Source organism: Harmonia axyridis, chromosome 7 (genome assembly GCF_914767665.1).
Source record: "Harmonia axyridis chromosome 7, icHarAxyr1.1, whole genome shotgun sequence".
In the NCBI taxonomy this organism is placed as follows: Eukaryota; Metazoa; Arthropoda; class Insecta; order Coleoptera; family Coccinellidae; genus Harmonia; species Harmonia axyridis.
Genome location: NC_059507.1, coordinates 34,061,999 through 34,082,994, shown reverse-complemented (window position 1 = coordinate 34,082,994; position 20,996 = coordinate 34,061,999). Strand labels below are relative to the sequence as shown.

Genomic DNA, 20,996 nt, shown 5'->3' with positions numbered 1-20,996 from the left:
AAACAGGATAAAATTCTGTATGTAATAATCTCGGTAATAATTCAATTTAGCTTGTTGAAAAATCAATGCACAAATAAAATCCTCCGAATTCATCCACCGTCAAAGTTGGCGTAGTGAAAAATAAATCGTATCTGCCCATCACAAATTGAAACGGACAGTTCCATATAAACTTCCCCGCAATTCCACAGTCGAACAATTCGCCATAAAAACCAGCCACGTTGCCAGCTCAGGAAGCGATCCGTAGAAATCAAATCTTATTCCGATCAGGCACATATTTCTTACGCTCCTGTCTAATCTGCCGTCGTAATAACCAATCAATATCCCATCTGGAATGATGCCAATGTGGCATGAGTGTCTTCTTTTATGTTCTGCAGCAAACGCGGCCTTGCGATGCTACCAATTTGGACAATCGGTTTTTTTCTAGGACGGCAGTTGTAATTAAGCAGATCGACGTACGTCGCGACGGCTCCTTTTTGTTTAAGGGTTTTTTAGTTACTTTCGCGTGTTATATGTAGTTCGATCAGTTTAACTTCTTTGAATTGTAAATGGTGTTTTCTTTAGAGCTGTAGAACTTTAAATTGCAATAAAACAACGATGGATTATTCGATTGACATGAATTTTATTTATCCGCTAGATAATCTTGTGGCATTACATTTTAAATATGATTTCTGGCATATGACCGCCACGGCTGGCTCGTATGTAGTCCAATCTGGACGTCCAATTTTCGATGACTTTTTCCAACATTTGTGGCCGTATATCGGCAATAACACGGCGAATGTTGTCTTCCAAATGGTCAAGGGTTTGTGGCTTATCCGCATAGACCAATGACTTTACATAGCCCCACAGAAAGTAGTCTAAATCACAAGATCTTGGAGGCCAATTCACAGGTCCAAAACGTGAAATTAGGCGGTCACCAAACGTGTCTTTCAATAAATCGATTGTGGCACGAGCTGTGTGACATGTTGCGCCGTCTTGTTGGAGCCACTGCTCCTGAACATCATGGTTGTTCAATTCAGGAATGAAAAAGTTAGTAATCATGGCTCTATACCGATCACCATTGACTGTAACGTTCTGGCCATCATTGTTTTTGAAGAAGTACGGACCAATGATTCCACCAGCCTATAAAGCGCACCAAACAGTCAGTTTTTCTGGATGTAACGGTGTTTCGACATACACTTGAAGATTAGCTTCACTCCAAATGCGGCAGTTTTGTTTGTTGACGTAGCCATTCAACCAGAAGTGCGCTTCATCGCTAAACAAAATAAAATGGACGTAGTGCGCGATACGTATTCCGCACAAAACCATTATTTTCTGAATAAAATTGCACTATTTGCAAGCGTTGTTAAGGCGTGAGTCTATTCATGATGAATAACCAAACCAAACTGAGAATAAATCACTTGACAGCTGTTAAATCGGTCGCCATCTTGAACAGTAATGCCAACTTAAAGTTATATACCTCGAAAAAAACACCCTCTACATTCGAAAACAAAACACGCACGGGTATGAAACATTCACTCCTATCATATCGAGTAGGCGATATATCTTCTGCAATCGCGACCACCAATCAGTGCCCTACAAATCTGCATTTAGTCTCCAAGATACCGGATCCGTATTTCTCTGTATGCAGGTCCCTGGTAATCGGATTTCCGGATCTAACATTGTTTCATCATCTCGGCAAGGTCCCGGAGGATCCCGAAAGCGCCTGTAAAATTAGGAAGGGGTTCCATTCCCATTTCGGACCGAGTGGGGGCGCCATTATCTGTTGATTCGAGACTCTCCGCAAATTGAATTGATTATATCATTTCAATTACCACAATTGAACCAAGAACCCGGTTCATAATTTGAATAATAGATGGCCCTGATGGAGCGCCGAGAGTTTGTTAATCTAATCAGGGCTGAGGGGGCGCTGATGGTTAAGAGATGACGGTTTTGTCCGGGGGATTTTTGAGCGCTTATTCCCCGAACACAGAGCACGTCACGGAGTATTTTTCAATATTTTTCAGCCGGTACTGGTCTCGAATGACAAGATTCTACTCACTTATTATGAATCCGTGTTCAGATTCAATGGACTAGTTTTCATTTTTTTGTTAAGGATTAATTCTAAAAATTTAAGTAAAATGAAACAAAAATGTGGAAGAATCATTGAAATATCTCTAGAAATGAAAAAGTTATGGGACTTTGAAGTTGCGCTTGAAAGAATAATTTCATAGTTTAGTGTATGACGTCACGCCACTTACACGAGGCGACTGGTATTCGCAGAGTGCTTACGAATTCATTGGTGTACAATCACTTGTGCCGTTCGTGTGGTGTTTTGTTCGTTACACGATGGCTGAAATAAAAAAAATCCTACAAATATTGTATTGTGCCTATGTGTGCAAGCACGACAATTAAAAACCCCAATAAATTGTTTTTTCGTGTACCAAATGACATGAATCAAAGGAAGAAGTGGTGCAAATTAATGAGGCGTGACTTAATTGGACCTAAAACTACTTCATATGTGTGTGAAGATCATTTTGATGTAAGTACCTATCAGTACTAGCTGTCTATTTCTGATAATAAAAATACTAAGGTGTAAGTTGGTTTGAAATAAGTTATTGAGTAAAAATAACTTTGTCCTTTCACGAAGCCTTCTTCCATTATGGTGACATAAAAACAAAACTCGAGTTAAAACTACACTGTACAACTACGGCGCGAGAGCCTTGGCGCGGCTAAGTATTTAAACGTAATTTATGGTGTAGCGATCACAGGCAAGTGGCGTGACGTCACAGACGAGTCGAAGACCAAAGACGTTCCGCGCTAAAATACGTAAATTTAAATAATCTATTTCTCACTCAATTATTGATCGATTTTCAAATTTTTTTCACTGATTTATCAGTTTTGCTCTATATTTTAATTCTATCGTGTCAAATATAGTATTATCAACATCACTAAACTAGTCCATTCTGGCCGTCTGTAAGCACGATAACTCTCAATGGAAAAACCCTATGAAATATCTGAGGTAGATTTGGATCTCGAATGCTGCGGTCAAGTTCGTTAATGGAAAAAATCATACAAGGTGCGCTATTTGGACAACTGCCACTTTTGAAGCTGTCATATTTTACCATTGGACAAGTACAGAGGTAAGCAAACCATATACCTAAAATTAATACTTCAAGAGTTATCGAGGAAGAACTTTGAATTAGGAGTTACCGCAATTCCTAACTGTGTGGAGTAGTTTGCGGAAAACACAGAAAAAAAATCAAATTCGATGCTTGGATAACTAAATTTCACATTTCATGAATTATAACTGATTCTTCGTTGGAATTGTTTATAAATCCATAAACTAATACAATTACGAATAATTCATTACAATTTTTTTTCATAAGAATGAACTGTTGAGTTGTTACTCATGATATGACATATTGCTGAAATTGTCATTGAAAAAGCTATCTAATGAGGCAATAATATAATAATAATAAACCGACTTTATTCAACAAATGTACATACATTTGCCCTGAAAATATAAATATAATGGGTGGACCCTTTGAAATAAGAGAGTAGTAGTCTGTTTCCGGTATAACCAAAAGTTGTAGAGATCTGAAAATATTTTAGGGAGAAGGATCATCGTCACAAACCCCAACATGCAAATTTTCATCACAATATTGTGATCAGTTTTCCATAAACTCCTAATAGGCCATCGCGGTGAATCACCCTGTATACGCCAAGGAATATGATACTTCTTTCATCAACTGGTGCCACCAGCAAAGTTTGTTCTTTATATCTACAATTTAGCGTTCGGATAGTAGAGATAATATTTGTGTGGGCTTGGTTAATCGATCGTCTAGAGGTATGATTCGATTACCTGGCCTTTCGTCTTTTTCTCCGTGACTTTGTTGGATTTGTAATAATTAAACTCTTTTGAATCATTCACATCTATTTACAAAGCCACAATTATACAGTACAAACTCAATATTGAGAAGATCCTAATAACGTCCTAATTACAACTTTCTCACTACGGTACTGAATTTCGTCTTCAACTCTAGTTTGAATTACTCGAAACGTCTTCGAGTATCACGTCTTTGTCGTACTTCAAGTTTTCGGTCGTCTCGTCTTTGATTTGTTCGCGACTCGTCTTAGTCTAGTCCGCGAACCGTCTTTTCGTCTTACGTCTTAAGTTTCAACCGACTGAACTTACTCTTACTTCGAGTTAGACCGAACTTAAACTTTACTCGTCTTCGACTTAACGTGAACTGTCCCTCTGCCGATTGGAACTTACCCAGTCTCGAATATCGACCTCCCTTATTTCGGCTTGACTACACCCTTAGGGAAAGTACCATCCCCTATTCCAATAAGAATTTTGCCGTACCGCCCACAAAGATCTTCGCGGATTCCTGGAAATCGAATATTCTCGAAGGACTAGAACCTGATACACAGATGTGACACATCTGGTACGACCGTATTGTCTTCGAACTTTCACAACCCCCCAGTAAATCTCTTCAAAATTTACAACTCCATGACCTATCTTCGACACCTCGAAGAATAACACATCCTTTTTATATTATATGTACAATAACAATTCGTTCCCTGTAAATTCATTGAAACTGTCATGCCTTCGACACGAGAATAAACTACTAGGTCTCCAAGCATCCAGTTGACCATCGCAATTATTTACAGGGAACAATAACTGGATCCTACATTTGTTCTATTTTAACACAAACAAAAGCTACAAGTCATCAACATAATTTGAAACGAACGCAATGGTTGGTTTCACTCAATTGAAAATTCTTTAATATGACATTGATAAAACTAATAAAACTTTTCGAAAATATTCACCCCTATAATTTCATTTGAGCGCTCATGTGAAACTGCGGGAACAGAACGGAGATGTTGAATATTTGAAAGGGATTCCAAGATAATAACAACATTTCCTCGAATTATGTAGATTGCTTTCCATGAATATTTCCGATGTTAGATTTCCATCCCCGAAAACTTCGATTTTCCACCCTTTCAAATCTATCGATTCGGGAGCATCCAGAAGAACAAACACAAACCATATTCGGGTCCCTCCGAGTGCCCAAATTGCAGCGAAAAAGGGTTCATTCCATTCGAGGCACGTTCTCAGCCTTCTTGTCTGTTAATAATAATAGGCGTGCCCTCAACTTGTGGCCTCTTGGATGTCTTGAACGTCTATTTTGCCATGGAGACCATTTTAGAATCAGAGGAACATTAATTTTGAGGGTTTTTCTCACTTACTTTAGACAAATAAAATAATTTCTCACTTTATAAAGGATTTTCCAAGAAGAATGATACAATTTGATGTAGTTAGAAGGGCGATAGGAAAAAAAAGATCAATCTTAATTCGAGAAATAACACCAAACCCTGGTTTAGTCAAACCTCAGCAAAACCTCTGTCTCGTATAAGTGCAGTGACTGGTTTGTGTATTTGTTTACAGAATAAGCTGACATAATTCATATTGAAGGACTACGTTTTCATCCAAACAAAATCTTCTCCATCCTTTCTCTTCACTAACGGTTGACGACTTCATATTTGAATCTGAAAACAAAAAAAAGAACCAGAAAGAAGTATTAAATATTAGTTTCCATTATATTAATTTGAAGTTAGCGACTCATTCTTAAAAAGAATCTGAAGCTGAATGGATAGCTTGGAAACCACCATGAAATTTATATATTGGGCAAGTCAATGGTCAGTGGTTTCTTCCAAACCACAATCACATAGTGGGCTTTCAATATTATGCCATATGAAGAGCAAACTATTGCAACGACCATGACCAGTCCCAAGTCTATTTAAAATACACAAATTTTTCCTGGGAAGATTGAAACCTAGAACTTTCTCTGAAGGATCAACGATAGACCTTTCTTGAAGACATTACAAGAACTCCATTCCGAACGCCAAATTTCCTTGTCACTTTCATTAGATTGGAGGAAGGTATTAATCCATAAAGATTTGCATGACTTTAATCTGGTAGTTCTAGTATCTGGAAAATAAGATACAATTGGAAATAATTTCGGGTAGAATATGTCTACGAATATGAGGCGGAAGTATATGTGATAGCACTGACAACCAATGTAAAGGTGTGGATCTAATAGTTTCACTGATAATTCTCATAGAAACGTTAAGCTGTGCATCTATTTTATGAACATGAGAACTATTGAGCCAAACGGAACAACAGTATTCAGCAGCAGAAAAAAACCAAGGCCAAAGCTGCCGTACTAAGAGTGGTGGCATCAGCACCCCATAAGAAGTTTACTACCGACATGGAACGTGATATGTATGGAGCACAAAAAGAAGTCAGAAAAATGCTCAAGAATAGAAAAAATGCAATTAACGAGTACGTCCAAACCAAAAAAGTTCATTTACATGAGTGGGAAACGTACTTCGGAAAACTATATAACAACGATGAAAAGAAGATCAGAATAATGCAACCGAGGAAGAGGCGGAGGATGAAGTGACAATTAAAAGGGGACAAAAAACCAACCCGGAGAATTATATAGGATTTACCCTACTCTGCACCTACATGAAACAGTTCACCAGTATTATCAAAGGATGTCATAGGGAATAGAGATGAGCAAAAGGATTCAGGAAAAATGTCGCGCTGTTCATTTTAAGACAAGTGAAGGAGAAGCCTATTGAGTTCAACTATCGGACATATGTATGTTTCATTGATATGAAAAACGACGGAATAAAACTACAATATGTAAAAATATCAAACGAAACGAAAAAACGAACACCAAACGCAATAATAATTAGGAATCTAAAATAAATAACGCAATAACAATAAGAATCGACAACCAAACAACCGAAGAGTTACCAATATTTGCAGGCATAAGGCAAATGAGCTTTCGGAAGAGAAAAAGTGGCCGAAAAATCAATACATTGTACATCCAGTAGTAAAAGCGATGCTTTCTAGAACGACAATTGCTGAATTCTCAAAATCAAAATTGATTTACGATTACAAGCTCATTACCTATGAAATCGTCAGTTAATTGTTGTTGATTTAGGTTTAATATTTACTTATATTTGAATTGGATAGTCATGATATTAAGATGTGCGGGACACATCTGAACAACAACAAAGTTTGGATTTCGGAAATATGTTTTTACTATGAAGATCACATACTATTTTTTCTGAAATTGCATTCGACATTGGTATAAATTAATAAATTTTCCAAATGAATACCAATTTTCGATTATAACTTCATTGCCTATGGAATCGTTTCCTTGAAAATCGATTCATTTATCGTCTTTTTGTCTGATAAACAAACCAGGACATTCATTATGCCAATACCTAATAGAATACAGGTTTAGAAAATGCGAATAAGATAATCAACGCTATTCGAGACAATACTCATGGTCCAGAGGAACAATCGAAACATATACGTGATACGATATTGAATGAACGAGTATTCTCTTTCAATGGCGAAGTGGGGATGACCACACATAAATAAGAGAATTTATTCAATCGTATGCTAGTAATGACAAATAATGACACAATTAATCTCAATTGGGAAAGGTTGTAGGTAAATAGTGGTCTGCCAAAATTCCTCAAACTGTTGCAAACTTTAAATTTGCCTAAAGCACATAAATACCCAAGATATTGTATCTGTTGGTCATCAGCAACAATTTTGGTCAGTGCTAGAGCAGATTCAATTACTTTCAAGATATATGGGGGCTAAAGATCCTTGAACGTTGCCAAAGAAATAATTGGGGGATATCTCAGATAAAATATTTAGAAGGGAAAGGTCGAAGAGTAATCTGTCAGTATCATCATTACCGAAACTGGAATATTACTGACTATTCAGGTGATAAGAAGTGCTATAAAAAAAGAGAATAACTTTTCAGGTAGAAGTCATCTTATATTTAATAATTGCAAAAGCTGTAACATAACTATAAATATGCTAAAATAGATATAATAAGTGTTCCATAAGTATCTAATGATATATTTGCAAAATGTATATTCTTGATGTGAGTTGGTTTTAAGCGTGAATTTACCTACTCTCCAAAGTGTATCTATGTAAACATATTAAAATCGGTAGGTATAAATTTTGACGGCCTAGGCAGGAAAAAATAACTTTTTGGAACCGAAAACAATCCAGGAATTAGAGAACTTGATAAGTCTATTTTGCTGTCTGAATTTGCTCCGATGAAGTAGGCATTCTTGAACGTTTTGAGAAAAACCAATTGCTAAATGAAGCTCAAACCCCATGCGTATATAGACGACAGTTGTGTCAATGGACTAGTTTAGTGATGTTGATTTCAATTTCAATTTCATATAATGATAATACTATATTTGACACGAAAGAATTAAAAAATAGAGCAAAACTGATAAATCAGTGAAAAATTTTTGAAAATCCATCAATAAATGACTGAGAAATAGATTATTTAAATTTACGTATTTTAGCGCGGAACGTCTTTGGTCTCCGACTCGTCTGTGACGTCACGCCACTTGCCTGTGATCGCTGGACCATAAATTAGGTTCAAATACTTAGCCGCGCCAAGGCTCTCGCGCCGTTTGTAGTTGTACAGTGTAGTTTTAACTCGAGTTTTGTTTTTATGTCACCATAATGGAAGAAGGCTTCGTGAAAGGACAAAGTTATTTTTACTCAATAACTTATTTCAAACCAACTTACACCTTAGTATTTTTATTATCAGAAATAGACAGCTAGTACTGATAGGTACTTACATCAAAATGATCTTCACACACATATGAAGTAGTTTTAGGTACAATTAAGTCACGCCTCATTAATTTGCACCACTTCTTCCTTTGATTCATGTCATTTGGTACATTAAAAAACAATTTATTGGGGTTTTCAATTGTCGTGCTTGCACACATAGGCACAATACAATATTTGTAAGATTTTTTTTATTTCAGCCACCGTGTAACGAACAAAACACGACACGAACGGCACAAGTGATTGCACATCAATGAATTCGTAAGCACTCTGCGAATACCAGTCGCCTCGTGTAAGTGGCGTGACGTCACACACTAGACTATTAAATTATTCTTCCAAGCGCAACTTCAACGTCCCATAACTTTTTCATTTCTAGAGATATTTCAATGATTCTTCCACATTTTTGTTTCATTTTACTTGAATTTTTAGAATTAATCCTTAACAAAAAATGATAACTAGTCCATTCAACGACTGAAACAATTTCCACAATCCATCTTTTCTACTAATAAATTCCCCCATTGCGTTCTTTAATGAAGTTGATCTGAAAAATGACCAGTACAGTAACATTGAACCTTCGAATGAAAAATTAACTTTCAAAAGGTTTTCCGTTGCAGGCTGACCATCAAGGCGGGCTGCCCGATGAACCTGGAGGACTTCCCCATGGACATCCAGAGGTGCCCCCTCAAGTTCGGCTCCTGTAAGTCCCCGGGCGCCACGACCAACCTGATCAACAGGTGGTCTAACGCACCCCCTCTCCTAATACACCCTACCTCAACCCACGGCTCGGAGAAGACGATGATGTCTTTTTCCTCGACGGGGAAGTTAAGAAGCGGAAAGGTCGATTTGGCCTGTTCGAAATCGCGTTTGTCGCTCATCCGATCGTCGACTGTTTATTTTTATAGGGGCGGGGGAAGGGGTTCGTTGAAATATCTCCGTATCGGAAATGCGACGACCAAAGTTTGGCCCAAGTTTCGTGCTTTATTATTTGCGGTGCACGGCTCGCAATCGGATTAGACGGGGCACATAAGGGAGTCTATTTGTCGACGGAGACAAAAAAAGGTCGTTCTTGCATCTCTTGGTATCTTTTGCGGGTTTCTGCGAAGGAAAGTTGGCCCGCGTGAGTGACACCCACGTGTTGGAAGCGGTGGAAGGGAGAATTCGAGCCAAATGACCAAATCTTCGAATATAATGCCGACAATATTTAAATTCAAAACGCCACTTACAATTGTCATAAGTGCCATCGACGTGATGTTGATTTCGGGAATCAACTGAACATTGGTTAGGTGCGCAAATGGATCGAAATCAGATGGGTGCACTGGATTGTATGGGTTGAAATTGAAGCTTCTGGACAATAAACCCTTTGTGTTGCAGGCAGAATACCTAGTGTGCAGCTCAAAAGTGTCTCAAAAGCAACGGCCAAGTCAAACTTGGGAACTTAAAATCACATAATCAATCTGACGACCTTAGAGTTCCGTATTATCATATAACATATGTCTAGAAGCAACAAACTGATTCTGCTATGAGTGGAAAGTACTTGCAAAAAAAAACATGAAGGGTAACAACCTTTGAAGGCTTCATGGATAAATTCATTACATTCCTGCGTCTCACTGGAAAGTTGGTCCGCGTGAGTGACACCCACGTGTTGGAAGCGGTGGAAAGGAGTAAAAATGGGTTTTGCTTCGACTTCGAACGAGTTCTATCTCAGTTTTTGTTAGAGTAGATCGTGCGTTTCTGCATGGAGTCTTCGCATCTCATCTTGGATATGCCATATCGGTGAGAATTCGAGCCAAATGGCCAAATCTTCGAATATAATGCCGACAATATTCAAATTCAAAACATCACTTACAAGAAAGTTGTTTCATGAATCTCTTACCCAACCCAATAACCGGAAAAAATTTTATAAATATATTCGAAACACTCTCAGCTCTAAGGTTTCAATCCCCTCGTGTCAGAGATGAATCAGGTGATCTGTGTTCTGGTGACCCAGAATGTTCTGCAGTCTTCGCCAATGTTTTAACCAATTCCTTTTCTGCAGAGCCGGGGGGCCCCTCTGCCCTGCATTACTTCTCCCCGTGTTGTCAACTCGCTCAAATCTATTGATGTCAGTGAGGAAGAAATACTGAAGCTTTCATCTGAGTTGGATCCATCTGCCGCCCCTGGTATGGGTAATATCCCTGCTGGATTGCTGAAGAAATGCTCCACATCTCTCTCACTGCCGATAACTGTCCTAATAAGATTATCCCTCAGCTCATGTCAATTACCATCTGCTTGGAAGATATCAAGGATAACTCCTGTCTTCAAGAAGGGGGAAAAACTATGCCCGAGCAATTACCGCCCAATTAGTCTCCTTCCTATCATATCCAAGATTGCTGAGAGAGTTGTTTGTAATAAATTGCTCAATTTTTTGACTGAAAACAACATAATTCCTGAGTGCCAGCATGGTTTCCTGCCTGGGCGTTCGGTCGTCACATGCCTCCTGCAATGCCTTCAGAGCTGGACCAAGTCTCTTGACTGTGGGATACCAATGGATGTTATCTATTTGGACTTCTCCTGAGCCTTCGACCGTGTTCCTTTTAATCGCCTTCTCTACAAACTCGAGCATTTTGGCATTAGAGGCTGTTTTTTGGCTTGGCTCCGTTCGTTCATCACTGGCAGTTATTTTTCGTTTAGAGTGGGTGATTCTTTTTTGGATGTCAGGTCAGTTATTAGTGGAGTCCCTCAGGGCTCTGTTTTGGGTCCGCTTCTTTTCCTGATTTATGTTTCGGATCTCCCACACTTACCTTCGGCTTTCTGTTCTCAATACGCAGACGATATCAAATTATTTTATGATGCACGCTTTCCTGATGTCCTTCGAGGTGACCTGGTGCGGTTGGATGGGTGGTGTCACCAATGGCTCCTCCCTATGAACGTGGATAAGTGCAAGGTCCTTCATCTTGGTAGATACAACCCGAGGCATCAATACTTTTTTGATGGCCGTGTTCTGGAGTCATGCAGGCAGCATAATGACCTTGGTGTCATCATTACAGAGGATCTCTCCTGGTCTGCCCCTGTGGGTAATTTTTTGTTTCATGTCGCTAGACAATAAGTATTTTTGATAATATTGTTAATTTAACTAATAAAGAAAGTTACGCGTTACTTTATGAGCACACACAAAACTATCCAATTTTTTGCACCCTGTACCAATTGGAAAAAATGACAGTGACGTCATAACTGGAAAGTAATTCACCCTGTATATTAAATTATTATTTTAAAATACGGTAAATTGAAATCAAAAATCGACGTGTTTCAGGATTATTTCTTAAAATGATCTGTTTAGCTGAAAATGAATTTTTTCCATACTTTACGGACACAGTGTATATGTATTTGAACGAATCATAGTTTACCGATTTTCAAAAACTTACCATACTCTCTTTTCATCCATACATTCTCCCTATATGTAAATCGAGTAATTTACCAATTCTAGTTCACTCTAGAAACCGTATTTGAAACCTCGTTTCCGTGTACCTATTCCTCACAAGCTCAACCCCAAATCTTCAACGCATACAGCTCCCAGTTCAATACCTGTTGAAAGGTCTAAATAATACAGGATCCACCTTGGATCCATCCCATGTAAATCGCCCCCATCTAAAATTCAAATTATCGTTGCATCTCCTACCTTTCTGCTTCTTAACATATCAAATCGGAATAATATGAAGGGATTTATACAAGGGAAATCCGAAGTTTTCTTTTTGTTCTGTGATGGGGTTATTTCGGTATATCGAATTTAGATTTGGGCATTTTCTTCGGGATTACAAGACAAACCGGAGAAAACATTGCTGAATATATTTTATATACAGGATGTCCCGTAAAGACCACGTCAAACCGAGGGAGAATGTAGATCAAAGGATAACCCACCTGCTATGATAAAATTCTCATTATAAAAGTCTTACCGTTTTCGAGATATTTTTTTTTTTTTAAATAATGAATTTTTGCCCCTTTCAATAGTTTTGTCCTCACGGTTGGTACAATTTTACATCTTTTTGGTTAATTTGCCGGCAAAATTGAATTTCGTTGAGATGGATAATTATGGGAGTAATATTTTCGCACGTAAAAAATTGCCATATTGTTCACTAAGTAATGCAATATCGAAGATTTCTTGACAGAATTGACAAACTTGATTTTGTCAGAAACGTACCCATTTGGATAAATACAGCCATATATTTTTTCTTTGAATAACAAATGACTTGTGTGATACCTTTTTGAAATCACTATAAAATAGACAATTTATTGGTGTAATGTGCAGCAGTAGCTCGGTACATTTTTTTTCCACTACGATGGGCTAAACTTCATGAACAAAATAATCCACTACCAAAATTTCCAATAAAAATATTTCTCATAGCCCCCCTTTAAAATGTTCGGAGGATGTTTTTAACGTAAACGTTGAATTCATTCTTCAGCAATATTTTACTGAAAAAATCAACCAAAAAGATGTAAAATTGTACCAACCGTAAAGACAAAACTATTGAAAGGCGCAAAAATTCTTTATTTTAAAAAAAAAAATATCTCGAAAACGGTAAGACTTTTATAATAAGAATTTTGTCATAGCAGGTGGGTTATCCTTTGATCTACATTCTCCCTCGGTTTGACGTGGTCTTTACGGGACACCCTGAATAAGAATTACTTTTGTGCTTTTCAACATTGTTCATGATTAAGACTAAAAGTGGGACCCGCAAACTTACATTATAATTTTGGAATGATTTTTTTTTGTATTTTGATGTGTTTTTCAGTTGGTTACACCTCTCAAGATCTGATCTACAAGTGGAACGACATCAGACAAGTTGCAATAGCGGAAGATATGAAGCTGTCTCAGTTTGACCTTATTGCTACACCTGCTGCCAATAGAACGGATACTTTGTCTAATAGCGACACACATGCGGGTAAGAAATGGGGTCCACATATAGGGTTTTCCATTTGGAGATTTCTTTTTTTATTAACACTACGACTACTAGTTAATTTTAAGAGATTATTTATTTTACAAACAACCAAAAAATCTTGGAATAAGAGAACTGGGGAGCGATAAATGGATACAGAATGTGTAGTAGATTTGGTTGTTTCTATTGGTTAATATAGTCCACGATCCACTCCATACCGATTTGGTTAATTTTATTCGTTGCGCAGCTATCACTTTTGTGGATGGATTAATAAAATGAGCATTTCACTTTTTTTCAGTGCGTTGCGTAACTGATTTTGTCTTTTATTTTGATAATGTATATTTAAATTCAATTGAACAGGCCAGAATATTTCTAATATTCAAGAGTTTTCCAAGTTACCAGGATGTGTCATCGGCGAAAAGCATTGTGAACGTTGTCATTGAAATTGGCAAGTCATTGATATAAATCAAAAAAGTACTGGCCCAAGGACACTTCCTTGTGGAACTCCATTCAAGATTGTTTGTAAGCTACTGAGTTCTTCATTATACAATACTCATTGCTTCCTCTCATTAAGATATAATGCGAGTAAATTGTGTGTTATGCCTTCAAGCCATAGTATCTCAGTGTTTCCAACGAAATGTTAGTAAAGACGTCTTGCTCAAATCGAGGAATATTCCAAGAGTTGATTCTTTGTTTTCGAAGCCTTCAGTAGTGAAGTCGACTAATTCGAGCACTGCCCTCGACGAGCTTTTCCCTTTCCTGAATCCAAACTGTCTGTTTGTCAAGATGTTTGCGTACTCTAAGTAATTAATCATTCTTATTACCATTATTTTTTCTACAATTTTCACAATGACTGGAAGTAGTGCAACCGGTCTGTAGTTTGAAGGAAGATTGATGTCGCCATTTTCCAAGAAGTCTCCAACTTTCTGTACTTGTGATTCCTTCTAAAGGGTGTTTTTTTTTCGAGGTATATAACTTTAAGTTGGCATTACTGTTCAAGATGACAACCGATTTAACAGCTGTCAAGTGATTTAATCTCAATTTGGTTTGGCAATTCATCATGAATAGACTCATGCCTGAACAACGCTTGCAAATAGAACAATTTTATTTCGAAAATAATGGTTCTGTGCGGAATACGTATCACGCACTACGTCCATTTTATCGTCGACAAAAACGTCCATCAGAGCAGTCCGTACTTCTTCAAAAACGATGATGGCCAGAACGTTACAGTCAATGGTGATCGGTATAGAGCCATGATTACTAACTTTTTCATTCCTGAATTGAACAACCATGATGTCCAGGAGCTGTGGTTCCAACAAGACGGCGCAACATGTCACACAGCTCGTGCCACAATCGATTTATTGAAAGACACGTTTGGTGACCGCCTAATTTCACGTTTTGGACCTGTGAATTGGCCTCCAAGATCTTGTGATTTAACACCGCTAGACTTCTTTCTGTGGGGCTATGTAAAGTCATTGGTCTATGCGGATAAGCCACAAACCCTTGACCATTTGGAAGACAACATTCGCCGTGTTATTGCCGATATACGGCCACAAATGTTGGAAAAAGTAATCGAAAATTGGACGTTTAGATTGGACTACATCCGAGCCAGGTCATATGCCAGTAATCATATTTAAAATGTAATGCCACAAGATTATCTTGCGGATAAATAAAATTCATGTCAATCGAATAATCCATCGTTGTTTTATTGCAATTTAAAGTTCTATACCTCTAAAAAAAACACCCTTTACTTGTTTTACTTGTATCTCATAATTTGAAAATGAAGAGCTATCATTATTATTATAGAATTAAAAAAATAAGTGTCAGCTGGTATTCTAGCGTTACAACCAGTTGAATCTCCCACAAAAACATTTTTTCGCGCCGATCAACTCCACCGTTAATCCCGGTAAGCGGCGACAATCGACGTACACGCGTTTTCCGCCCGATAAATCGTTCCCCGAAACGCCGAAACGGATCCGGCGTCGCGACGCAAAACAGGCGTGCGAATTTTCGAGGCCTCTATTCATCTCCCGGCCCAATAACGGCCGGTAGCGGGACGGCATCACGCGTCCGCGGGCGCGGGCCGATCCGTTCTGCACCGACGCCCGCATTCAGGCCGAATTCGGAGGCGAGGGGCGATCGGCCCGGGCGTATAACACTCTGTTGAGGGATTCGATATAATATTATGTGCGACTGCGGTCGTTTGTTAACGGTCGTTTGGGTTTGACGGACCGACGAATGTAGTTTCGATGATGATGGGCAGTTTCTGAGGCGTTAAACGGCGGTATGGTAAGGTGTCTTTTCCGACAGCGGTGGGATTCGCCGTTGGCATTTTTATCGGCAGTCAGTGAGTTTTGGTCGTTTCAACTCACTCGAACTAGGCGCTTTTAAAGCGATTTCAAGCGAATAAAACCTGGGAGAAGCGCTATAGCAGATTGAATACGTATATAGCAGGAGCCAGAGTTACAGAAAGTTGGAGACTCAGAGTAAAAACTTAGATAGAGCCGTTTGAGTTTGACACACGGACGAATATAGTTTCGATGATGATGGGCACTTTCTGAGGCGTTAAACGGCGTAAGGGATGCGTAAGGTGTCTTTTCCGTCAGCGGTTGCGAGTCGTCGATGGCGTTTCCATCGGTGGTCAGTGAGAATCGGTCGTTTCAACTCGGTTAAGCACTAGGTCCTTTCAAAACGATTTCAAGCGACTGAAACCTGGGATAAACGATGTAGCAGATTAAATACGTACATAAAAGGTGTTTTTTTTAGAGCTATAGAACTTCAAATTGCAATAAAACAACGATGGATTATTCGATTGACATGATTTTTATTTATCCGCAAGATAATCTTGTGGCATTACATTCTAAATATGATTTCTGGCATATGACCGCCACGGCTGGCTCGGATGTAGTCCAAGCTGGACGTCGAATTTTCCTTGACTTTTTCCAACATTTGTAGCCGTATATCGGCAATAACACGGCGAATGTTGTCTGCCAAATGGTCAAGGGTTTGTTGCTTATCCGCATAGACCAATGACTTTACATAGCCCCACAGAAAGTAGTCTAGCGGTGTTGAATCACAAGATCTTGGAGGCGTCCAAAACGTGAAATTAGGCGGTCACCAAACGTGTCTTTCAATAAATCGATTGTGGCACGAGCTGTGTGACATGTTGCGTCGTCTTGTTGGAACCACAGCTCCTGGACATCATGGTTGTTCAATTCAGGAATGAAAAATATAGTAATCATAGCTCTGTACCGATCACCATTGACTGTAACGTTCTGGCCATCATCGTTTTTGAAGAAATACGGACCAATGATTCCATCAGCCCATAAAGCGCGCCAAACAGTCAGTTTTTCTGTATGTAACGGTGTTTCGACATACACTTGAGGATTAGCTTCACTCCAAATGCGGCAGTTTTATTTGTTGACGTAGCCATTCAATCAGAAGTGCGCTTCATCGCTAAACAAAATAAAATGGACGTAGTGCGCGATACGTATTCCGCACAGAACCATTATTTTCGAAATAAAATTGCACTATTTGCAAGCGTTGTTCAGGCGTGAGTCTATTCATGATGAATTGCCAAACCAAACTGAGAATAAATCACTTGACAGCTGTTAAATCGGTCGCCATCTTGAACAGTAATGCCAACTTAAAGTTATATACCTCGAAAAAAACACCGTTCTACCCTGTACGTAAATGCAGGGCAATCATCAGTCTGAAAACTTCCAAGTTTTTCATCCAATTCAGCCCGAGAGTGGCTGCCCCTCAAATCTTCACACTGCGGAACTGCCGAGACAAAAGCCCTTTTTGCCCCATCGGAAAGCCCTCTCCGGACTCGACGATTAGACGTCGCCTCTGACCATAACTCACTTCTTAATTCTTGCGGTCTCTCTGTTTGGACAACGATTTAAAACTTGGCATCCGCGAAACATTTCTCTGTCCGGGGGTTACAAAAGCATTCCGCAACCCCCACCGGGTAAAATTGTTCGCTATAAAAGGAGCACCGTGAAATATTTCGACGCTCAAACACCGCCGTACGCTCTCGTATATGTCATAGTTTGTTGCGAGGTTGTGTACGGAAAATAATAAACGGGAAATTTCAATTGGACCGTTAGTTCTACTTGGATGGTCAAGAGGAGCCAGTTTCTTGATTCTGGCTGGCTAGTTCTCGTCGGGGACTATAAAATAAAGGGTTTTCTAATTGGAACGATGCAATTTACAATGGTTATAATGGCAACATTGTATATTATTTTCTCTAATTCTGTGGTTATTCCGTTCATTCTTCCACATCTTGTAGAACAAAATCGTGCGAGAATATATCAGAAACACACAGTTTTCATGGTTATATTTTATTATTCTATGTTGGCACTCCGAACTTTCCGCCACGGCTTTATCTGTCAATTCATCAATTTGCCTTGAAGAAATCAGTTCTGCCAACCAACATTTTTCAATGCAAAAAGCACTGAATTATATTTATGGAAATATTTCATTAATTTCAATGAAAATGCAATGAATTAGAGAAAATAATGTATAATACTCGTACAGAAGGCTCATTCTACCACTCGTTCATTCCAAAACTCGCCACTTCGTGGCTCGTTTTTGAATTTTGAACTCGTGGAAGAATACCAATGCCTTCTGCACTTGTATTATAAATAACTATTTCGACATTTCTTATGTCATTCATTTATGCCATGTAAACATGAAAAGATAGAAATTGTTAACTTGATTTTTTCTAATTTTGTGGCATATTCGTTCACTGTGCTATATCTTGTAGATAAATCGAAGGAAAAACTATTGATCACTAGAATTGATCGAGAACAACTGATTTCAGAATGAAGCCAATACATTCAAAATCTGATAATCCCATCTTTTTTTATTCCTGCTGGGAAAAAACATCTGTATTGAAGAAAAACGTTGAAAGTGGATATATGCATGCATAATTCTGATAAAAATAATTATATCATTGAGAACACTTCCAGTTGTAGAATAAATTTGAGATTTCCATAATGTGCGTTAATTTTTTTTGCGCAGTGTATCATTTTTCGGAATCCATTACCAACGAAAATTACGTGTTCCAGAACTAAGCGCAACTGTCTGCTAATTCACATTATCCGTTCAGACACGTTTCGACACGTTCATACAGACTTCATCAGATAAAATATTCTCTCGAAGAATACTGAACGTAACGGATGGTGAATGACACGATCGGTGACGGACAATGTGAATATATACAATACATACAATACATACAATATACAATACATCAAATGATATTTGTCGTAAACTGCTTATGGGCGTCATTTTTTCAATATGGCGGCGCGAGCGGCAAACATACGAGGTGGCAAAGTTGAAATTTGGAAAGAGCAACAAAATCTATAAAATTAACAATTTTCAAAACTCCCGGAAAACTTTCCAAGTAAAAATACTAAATGACTGGACTAAAAAGGGATTTTGAGATCCCCTCTCTAGACAACGAATTTGGGACACCCGATACTTATTACTTAAAAAAGAATAATAATAATTTGCATCCAAATTTCTACTGGATCCATTAATAACTACAAAGAATCGAGGGTCAATGCCAATATCGCATAAAACAATAAGATAAAAAGTTATTGCATCATTGTTTCCAAGAAATCGGCGACAAATGAATCACAACACTTTCATTCAATAGAATTCCAAGAAACGGAAGCAATATAATTAAAATAATGAAAGGAGATGCGTTAACCCCAATCATTGGGTATTGAAGTAGCTCAATGCCCCAATGCAGAGTTGCCAAAGTTCAAGTTTGTGCGGACAACAAAAATATGAAACGATAACGAAACCGAGATGAATAACTTGTTATCGATAATATCGTCTAAAAGTAGTGATCAAAAATAAAAACAAATGGGTCCAACGTTTGTATGCCAAGAGTGAATCGTTAACCTCTGATGGCAGTTTCGAAATGACTAGTGTATTTATGTATTTTATTTATTGCATTAATGGGCGAAATCGGATTAGGGGTTCCGTAAATATGGCCGTGCGAAGTATTGATTGTTTGTTAATTTCAAACCTGCACGTTAAATCGGATGCTTTAATGAACTGATTACAGCATTGTTTTCAGTTATATTTTTTGTTTTTGTTGTCAATGTAATATAATTTGGATTTAGTGGAATGAGTTGCATCATTATACGCAATTTCTCTTAATTTTGTTGATATTAAAGCGATTTCGTCAGACGTAATTCACGAATTTAATGCGTAATTATCAATTATTTCAAAATTCGAAAAGTACTATTCAAATTGAAATTCCGTAATCTATCAATTTTCGTAACAGTCACGCGAACTACCAAAATACAATACAAATGTCACTAGGATGTTTAATCTGAATTTTTCATTGAATTTCCACTATATTTCATAAAATTTGACTGAAATAGAGAAAATATCGTCTAATACTCGTTGCAGAATGCAATTCCAACACTCATGTTCACAACACTTGTTTTGCAATTAAGTTAATCAAGCAATTAAGCACACTTTGAGATTCCAAATAGTGGATACTGTGTTGGGTGATCATCACCTGTATGTATTCCTGCTTATATAAATAAATAAATAAAAAAACACTTCTTGTTGGAATAGGAGCCCATTCTGCAACTTGTTTTAGAATATACTATTTAGACATTCATGAAATGTCATAAATTATTATCGATAGTCAAATTATCATATTTCACAAGTTTAATGACATTTCATGAATATCTGAAACAAATGTGTCTTAATATTTCCAGGGATGAAAACTTGCTTTTTATTATGAAAATTAGCAAATTTAGGTAGAGTAACCTGTTATATCGTCTAAAAGGAAATTTCGTTTGCTTTCAATACATCTTATGTATACAGGTCATTCCATTAAAAAAAAAGCACCCTTTATCATTTTAGTATGTCTCGTTAAAGCCTGTGATTTTGAACACACAGGATTTGTATGATTAGGAACATATTAATCACACATAAATGATATACTTGATATTGGTAATCCCTACCCGAAATTATAGCTTTCTAGGATTCCAAGTACCGAAGTTATGAATGTTCAATGGCAGCTATATTTTGCACAATAAAAAAGTAAATCAATCATTTATTCGAAAACAAATAGAGATAAAGAAGTACGTAGGATGTTCTATTTGAAATATCGAAATTGTTAGTACTTTTCCTCTCACGATTTATTTTGAAAATTCAAATAGAAAAATTAAAACTGCACAACAACGAAATGAAGAAATTAATTTCGACATAAGTCGACTAAATTAATGTTTATTTTATGCTTCATAAAAAGCAATATATGAAATTTACAGTGTGAAGCCAGTGGACCTAAATGGTAATCCTGATATGTTTTCGGCTTCAATTGCCTATCTAGTTTCATATGAAATTGGAGTGTAGATCTCTGCAATTTGCCATTCATCATA

The 20,996-nt window shown here is 37.7% G+C and overlaps 1 protein-coding gene across 3 annotated transcripts in view; it reads left to right on the top strand.

Annotated features, from left to right (window-relative positions):
* LOC123684400 (gamma-aminobutyric acid receptor alpha-like) overlaps positions 1-20,996 on the top strand; it is a 97,436-nt gene that overhangs the window by 70,529 nt on the left and 5,911 nt on the right. For all 3 annotated transcript variants that reach the window (XM_045623646.1, XM_045623648.1, XM_045623647.1), the window contains exons 5-6: positions 9,283-9,365; positions 13,435-13,584. In XM_045623646.1, the coding sequence (XP_045479602.1) occupies positions 9,283-9,365; positions 13,435-13,584 (233 nt within the window). The remainder of the gene's footprint in view (positions 1-9,282; positions 9,366-13,434; positions 13,585-20,996) is intronic.